Raw genomic sequence first — 8,057 nt, 5'->3', positions numbered from 1 at the left:
AGGAGGGCTCCGCGGGGCCGTGGCCGCCCGGTCCCCGGCATCCGTGAGGACCGCTGCCTGGAGAGGGGAAAAAAGAAAGAAAGAAAAAGAGCTGGTATGATACGGCCCTTTGGGAGGATACTGGCAAATAAGCAAATTAAACAGAAAGAGAGCAGCGTGTTGTCATAGCAACAGCGCAATTAAATTACTTTACTGTCAGCCATCATATAATTTTCCTGTTTAGAAGCTCATGGGACGTAACTTCCATTTGGAGTCAAAGTTGAGTGTGCAGTGTAGGTAGGCGATGCCGGTGCCCCTGGATGCCGGTGATATTCGTGTTTACCTTCTGCCTGTGCTGGGTGCTGTTTTGAAAGCTAGGAAGTGGGACCTAAGTAAGTTTGGCCTCCCGGTGTTTATATCTGCCTCGGTGTTTTTTCCTCTTCCAGATACTTGTGTGAAACCACGCGTGTTCGCTGAGCTTGTTGTGTGATGGTGTGTATTAATGGGCTTCTGTGCATAGAAGTTCTGTATGTTTCTTTTCTAGTAAAGGCTGCTTTGGTGTAAAGTGTTTATAGAAAGGCCCGAGGAACTTTTCTTTTTCATTTTTGCCCTTTTGTAACAGCTAAAATAAAGTCCATCATTTCTCTTTCGCAGAATGGCTATCTTGCTCTTTTTTTCCTGTAGATAGATGATTCATTCTGTTGTTACCTGTAGTATTTTTGCCCTTTGTTTACAGTATCGAGTGTGTGACTGCATGACTTCAGGGAACTGCTGCGGATACATTTCAGATACAGGGAATCATTTTGCTCGTTCAGCATTTGTGCAGGAAGTTTAGTCGTTTTTAAAGTCTCTTTCCAATTTTTATTTCACTGCTGTTCACATCTTCCGACCTAAATCCTGCGAGTTTTACTGTATGGAGAAGCTAAGGGAGCCTGTCTCCTGCTTCTGAAATAGAATTTTTGGGCTCCTGTCTGCTTCTCTTGAGGTGGGCAGGTGCCCAGCTTCACCCAGCTTCTGAAGGGCTCAGGTCCTCCTGAATATTACTGCTTGCAGGTATCCCCCCAGGGCCTGCTGGTGCGGTACCCTTGGCAGCTCGTCCCACCTCTCCTGGGCCACTGTTGAGCATCACAGCAGTCCTTCTGACTCTGTTTTCTGCCACATTTGAAATACAGTTCGGCTTATGTTAAAATCTTCTCTGTTTACATACATTTTTAAAGTGCTGTATTCCTCTGGTGTTTGTTTCCCTGTGTCTTGGCCCTGGTCCCAAAACTACCGTGTGTTGCTTTCCTTCCTCCCTTCTCCCACCCTTGCTGGTTTTGAAGTTCTGCTGTCATTTCTGAGTTTTGTTGCAGCTGTGACTGTAGTCAGATTGGATGCTTGTCTGCCTCGGCCTTTAGCCAGAGTGACTTTAATCACGGTGCTGTTGTATTGTCCTCAAAAGTGAAACAGCTGAACTTAATCTGAAGCAACTGGCCTTAAGTCCCTCTTTTTTTAAATTTTTTTAGTTTACATGCTTATTAAAGTGATACAATTGGAGTATTCAATGATTTGATACACATATTCATCACTAAAGGGACATGTCTTTAGGATTTCCTGTGTGGGGCTTCATGCACATGCAGAACTGAGGTGTATTGGGATTATCGTCTTATTCCATTGACTGAAATTTCTTCCCTTGTCATGACTTTAGATTATTTTACTCAACAGTTGTGAATGAGTGTTTATGTGAGTCTGTCATTTTTAATACAGATGGCAAAAGGCTGAGTGACCAGTTAGGGAAAAGCTGTCAAAATGTTACGCGTTATCTTTTTATGAGCTAACTTTTCTCTCTTTCTTTCTACCCTTCCTTTGGATTTGCTCTCCCAGGAGTTGCTGTCTAAATGGGTCCAGTCATGCCTCCCAGTAAGAAGCCAGAGGGCTCAGGAATTAGCGTTCCCAGCGGATTGAGCCAACGTTACCAAGATAGCGATTTATCAAAGGCACTTCACGATGACGAGGACCTAGATTTCTCTTTGCCTGCCATCAGATTAGATAAAGGGGCCATGGAAGATGAAGAACTAACTAATTTGAACTGGTTACATGAGAGCAAGAACTTGCTGAAAAGCTTTGGGGACTCAGTGTTAAGGAGCGTTAGCCCTGTTCAGGACATTGGTGATGACACGCCGCCGTCTCCTGCCCACTCTGACATGCCCTACGATGCCAAGCAGAACCCCAACTGCAAACCTCCTTATTCCTTTAGCTGCCTCATATTTATGGCCATTGAGGACTCGCCAACCAAAAGACTGCCCGTAAAGGATATATACAACTGGATCTTGGAACATTTTCCGTATTTTGCAAACGCACCCACTGGATGGAAAAATTCTGTGCGACATAATCTATCCTTGAATAAGTGTTTTAAGAAAGTGGACAAAGACAGAAGTCAGGTAAGTTTGGAACTATGGAAACCTATCTGGCTCTGAAAATATTCACTTGCTAATCCCAGAACGTGTCCGTAACAGTGAAATGCAGAATATGCAACACTGTCCCTGGTAACGTAGTTCATTAAATTCAGAGCGCCAACATTTCTTTAGCATGGCTCATTCTGATTTTATTAAATTCATTGTCTAGACATCTGTAAGAAAGTACTCGGTGTGTGTGTGTTTCTTCTTTTCCCCCCAGCTGGTGTCTTCATGCATAGTGGTTAAATATTGTTTTTAGTTATCATGCTGTGGTAATGGTTTCCAGCTATACTAGATGAATGTAATCATGTTATAAATAGGCTGCTTGCTGTTCTTGGCTTATACAAATGTGTAGTGAAAGGGTATGCCTTATGTAAGAGTCCATCGCTTTCTCCCTGGTCTGTGTTGTAATCTGAAAAAACTTTTCTTTCTCTTAAACAAACAGAAGTAGTTCTGAATTTTGGTGACGAAGCTTCATTCCATTTCAAGCAGGTTTTGGAGAAACTCTTCAAAGAGAGGAGATAGGTCTGGCATCAAAGGTGAAAGTTACCATTCACCGGAACTTCTGTCATTTTCTCCCTGGGCTCGTGTAGCTGCTGTGACTGGTGTGGTGGCAGAAGCCTGGGGAGCACATTTTTGCTTTCGGATCTCTCTTCTTGTTGGCTGGTTTCACTGCTGAATCCTCAGCGGTGTCTGCAGGAAGAGGCTGTGTGTGAGGGAATGGGGAAGTGAGCCGAGTGGTGGAGGCAGTCCTTTGCGTAGCCTTCTACCGCATCAGTTTGCCTGGGAGCAGATACCAGTTTCTGAAGGGGACCGTCTCCAGAAGCAGTGGTCTGGGTGAATCTTTGGCAAAGTACAAGTATACTGATAAAAGTATCAGCTTGTAGAATAATTTCACAGGCCTTCTCACAGGTTAGTGAAATAAATAGCAGGTAAAATCAGATCACGGACCATCTGTCTCTAAAATTGGCTGAAGATCAGAAAGTGGACGCTTTCTCCTGGCAGAAACAATAGATGCACTTAACTTCTGTATTTCAGTGAAGTAAATACTGTGATTGTCTTGTAGCTGGTTACCCTGAAACTACACTTCTGTTGGTGGTGCTGTTCTCCCTATTTTGCGTGTGATTTAACTTTAAATGCTGTGGAATAGGAGCTCAAGTAACTCTAGAGGAAGAGTGATACATGACCCTAAACTATCAACTTTTCATTTTAGATTACCTAACTTTCTTTTCTCTGGAGCTTTCCTTTTTTCAAACGATTGACTCTCTAGGGGTTTTTTTTATTTTTTTTTTAAATGTCGTTCCCTAGAATCCACTGTCCACATGTTGGTGATCACACACTGTATGTTGGTATTTTTATAAATTAGTTGCTGTGAATGATTATGTATGAGATCAAATAACCTGTTCCTGAACTGGATCTTGTTTTGTGTAAATCAGAGTCTTGAATTCTTGTTTGGAAGTGAGACTATAATAACAAGTGCCACACCAGACTTTCATGATCCTGTCTCAGACTATAAGAAACCTTCAGACAATACATTTAAAAAAACCCAAAAATATTGTACCTGGCAAGGCATGTGTTTAACATTGCCATTTGTGTTTTGTTCTATCCCTCTTCCTCTGTTTACAAGTTGACTGTTTAGATTACAGCTTCCTTCCTATGAAGAACTTGTCTTCATGTCTATCTGTCAAATATCCAGCAGTCGTCTGAGCTTGTATGAACAATACCACGACGCGCTGCTTCTCCACAGGGAAGTGGTGGAGCACAATGCATGACTAGTCACCTATGTCTCCTGTTCGTGATTAGAGCCGTGGTTACATAGCTAGACAACAAGGTGTGGTGGGAGGCCTTGCCTATATGAATAGCGAGGTGGGGTTTTATTCATTCCTGGAAAATCCCAGGTTATGAGAGAGAATTTCTTCCATCTCCTGGAGATGCTAATAATTGCAGGTAGCCACCATTAAGGTGAATGAGATGAGAATCTCAAACATAAAATGCACCAAGGCAGATCGTTTAAATCCCCTGCTGGGTTTTTCTCGTGTCCTGGCCAAGGGACAGGGCAGACGCAGTCCTGAGCGCAGAATTGGCGCTTGCTCATAGTTGCTGAATCAGGTGCTTGATAGCTAATTGTGGACTTGGAAAGCAGTAAACTTCAGCTGCTGGCTTTGAAAATACCTTCGTGTGTGTGCACACGCACACTCGGGGTTGATTTGAGTACCTTGCAGCCAGCATCTCTGCTGTTCAGAAGGAAGGTGTCCATCTAAAGGGTTCTCCGGTTTTGGGCTGGGGCTTGGGACAGGGGAAGGGGGGGACTCTCCTCTGTAAGGAATTGTTATGCCACTCCTTCCCCTTTGCAGCCAGATTCTGCAAACTGCAGGTTTGGAGTCTGCCTGTCTTACTGTTTTTATGTGGAAAAAAAAAAGCATTTAGCAAATGGCATGTTGTAAAATGCTAACAGGATAGGCTCTGAAACATGTACAGTACAGGGGGAAGGAGTTAATCAGTGCTGGGAATTGCAGGCATTTGCTAGTTGATGTGCGTTGACACACTGTGAAAAGCTAGAAGCTTTTCCTCTCATAGTTGTGCTTTCCAGTGTTTGTTTGTGTAGCCTTTCAGTAATCGTTTTTCTAAAAAAAGTTCTGCTGAACACTTAATTCTTTTTTGAATTCCCTCTGCATGGTAGTTTTCTCAATCTTGGGCTCCACTAATTTATATTCATGGGGCTAAATATGTATTTAATAGTATGCAGCTTTTTCTGCCTGCAAATGAATGCTTGCATTTCTTGATGTGAGATCCTTGTAATGGCGGGGGGGGGGGGTGGGGGGGGGGGGGGGGGGAAGCTTACAGGCTGCATCACTTGAGTTTTTGGCTTGCCCTGTCCTGGTGCTTTTAGGTCTGGTGTGGAATGCTGGGAAAAGACGTTTTTCTCCTCAGATTTGTTTATGCACTGCTGCTATTCCACTTCAGCTGCAATGCCATCAGGCTTACCTGGCAAGCCGACAGAGTGACTATTCATGTAACTTTGCAATGAGGCTGATCTCCTGGATTGAGACAGAGAGCCGGGCTGAAGAAGGGAAAATGCTGAGCCCTTGATTGTACAAACCTCTTTGCATTGAGCTCAGCAGTTTAATAGTAGTTGGCCAGAGTATGAAGTATCACATGTTGGGGAGTAGACGAGGAGTTCCCTGGCTTTGTTTATGCGGCCGGACCTGTGAATTCAGTCATTCAGATTAATCCTATTGTGAACGTACAGATCTAAATGTTCTCCAGTGTGCGTCCCATTTAGTACAGCCCGTTAGCCCATGACTTCCCTGACTTCCCTACCATCTGGTCCTTGGCTATAGAGAGGAATTTTTCTTGTATATGTGTCTCCATAGCAACGAGTTTGCAGTTGATATGGAAAGTAAGCAGTTGCCCTAGCAACGGAGTTACTGATGTGGCAGCTTCTCTGCTTGCAGGGAAAGGGCTAAGCTAGTTCAGACGCATTATGTAGGTTTGCTGTAATTATAGCTGCGCCCACTAGTGCTGCTCTAGCTAAGGGTCTGTTGAAAAATTTTATAAGCCCTCTTTTTTTCCCCCTTGAAGATTTGTTTTATTCGTGTAGGGATTCCTGCTTTGAACAAAGGCTGTTAGGATTGTTTTTTCAGGGCATGCGATACGTATGTGGCTTTTATGAATGCAAACTTTCTCAATCATTATTATCAAATGGGTGGGTGAGGGGAAAGGATGTTTGACCTCATTGGCTTCTCTGCAATTTTTTTGTCTCAGTGAACAGCCTGTGGTTATAGAAGCTGGGGCTCTCGTCCCATGCTGCTTTCCGCTATTCTGCTGTCTTTTCCCTGGTCTGTGCTTCTTCGGGCATCCATCCTATTAAGAGGGTTCCTCTTTGTGTCTGATCTGCGTTGTCTGAGACAGGGAGATGCACACATGCTCCTGGCTGTGTGCACACTGAAGAAATTCAAGTCTCTTAAAGGTTTGTTTAGCACTTGTGCTGAGGGACGTCTTAATAAAAATGTAATGAGGGTAAGGGATATGTTTATGGGGCTGGGAGAAGAAAATTCTCCTCGCTTGATGTGAAAGTTATTCTTAGAAGTACGTGGTCCATAACTGGGTCATGGAGATCCAGCCAGGCTCCTCCTCTGTCTGGAGCAGGCTTTGAGACCTGAGGACTCCCGAGTGGTCCTTGGGCTCTGCGAGAGCTGACATCCAACTTGTCCTCATCTAATGCACTGCCTCTCGTAAGGGCTCTGCCAGGGCACCTGATGAGAGCCACGGGGGACCCTTTGGGTGCAGGAAACTTTTCAGGAGTCCTTCCTGCCAACGTCTTTCTTCTGATGTGATAATGTCTGGGCTTTTGACAGGTAAAACCCTGCAGAAGGATAAGCACTAGCTGGAGTGAGAGGAAAAGGAGCCTGCTTGTTTTTTGTTAGAATCTCCCAATTCAATCTGCATATACACAAAGGCAAGGGACCAGGGACCCTGTCCTCCCTCTTTTAACATTATTATTCGAGAAGATCTCCTGTGAAAGCTCAGTGGCACTCTGGGGATAGAAATTATCTCCTCCATTTTTAATATTGTTATCACCTAGACTGACCCAAATAACACAAGCATCAGAATTTCACTGTGTTTATAATACCTGGTGGAGCTAAAGTGTAAAAAAAAAAAAAAAAAAAAAAAAAAAAAAAAAAAAAAAAAAAAAAAAAAAAAAAAAAAAAAAAAAAAAAAAAAAAAAAAAAAAAAAAAAAAAAAAAAAAAAAAAAAAAAAAAAAAAAAAAAAAAAAAAAAAAAAAAAAAAAAAAAAAAAAAAAAAAAAAAAAAAAAAAAAAAAAAAAAAAAAAAAAAAAAAAAAAAAAGGGGGAGATGGGTAGGCAAAACCCCCCCCAAAAGAACTCCAAACAGCAAAACAACCCCTCAGATTCATGTTAAAGACTTCAGATGATGTTGACTCCATTAATAAAATAATGCCCTAAATAAGCTGGTCCAATTGTTAATTTCCCAAATAGTTAAAAGGAGGTGTTGTGTTTTTAAGCTGGAATTTGTCTAGTTTAACTTGAAATCCATTTTCTTATACTCCAGTCTATCATACTAAAAAGCTCTCTAGTACCAGAAATTTTCTCCTCAAATGGGTATTTAGAGAAATGAGGGTCACTTCATTCCAGAGCAATCATAAAAGTCTCTAGAACCATACTGTAACATGGGGTTTCCAGATATCAGATGATTTATAGAGAGCTTTTTTTGAACCCTTTCAGTTTTGGTTTTGAAGTGCAAACCCAAGAAATGATACAGAATATTTAAATAATAGATTTCCTAAAGCTGTGCGTGGAAATAACATGCTTCCATTTCACTGGTTTCCAGCTGGTTGACTTTACATCAGAGCTTACTCTTTGCAGTGGAATCTGCCTGTATTAACTGGTTTAGAGCTGTACAAAGCATAATCAGTTCTTTTTCAAGTAATGATGAAGAGCCGGCAATATCCGGAGAGTGCTCTGAACCTTATATCTAAGGTATTTACGTTACGTTGCTCTTGGTTAAGATAGCCCGTGGGCAGGTGCCCTGCTGAGTAACTGTGGCGTTAGTTGCACATTGACAGGCTATTGACCTAACAGAGGGGATTGGCTACTTAAGTTAAATAAACTGGAGTAACTG

At 42.4% G+C, this 8,057-nt stretch overlaps 1 protein-coding gene across 5 annotated transcripts in view; it reads left to right on the top strand.

Annotated features, from left to right (window-relative positions):
- Positions 1–319: 319 nt before the first annotated feature.
- FOXN3 (forkhead box N3) overlaps positions 320–8,057 on the top strand; it is a 135,192-nt gene continuing 127,454 nt past the window's right edge. For 2 of the 5 annotated variants that reach the window (XM_019472489.1, XM_009280765.2), the window contains exons 1-2: positions 320–371; positions 1,843–2,399. In XM_019472489.1, the coding sequence (XP_019328034.1) occupies positions 1,857–2,399 (543 nt within the window). In that variant the 5' untranslated portion in view covers positions 320–371; positions 1,843–1,856. The remainder of the gene's footprint in view (positions 372–1,842; positions 2,400–8,057) is intronic. The other 3 variants (XM_009280767.2, XM_009280766.2, XM_009280768.2) reach the window with 3 other exon arrangements.

This window comes from Aptenodytes forsteri, unplaced genomic scaffold, assembly GCF_000699145.1.
Source record: "Aptenodytes forsteri isolate BGI_AS27 unplaced genomic scaffold, ASM69914v1 Scaffold193, whole genome shotgun sequence".
In the NCBI taxonomy this organism is placed as follows: Eukaryota; Metazoa; Chordata; class Aves; order Sphenisciformes; family Spheniscidae; genus Aptenodytes; species Aptenodytes forsteri.
Note: the sequence above shows the minus strand (reverse complement) of the source record. Positions and strands in the feature narration are given on the sequence as shown.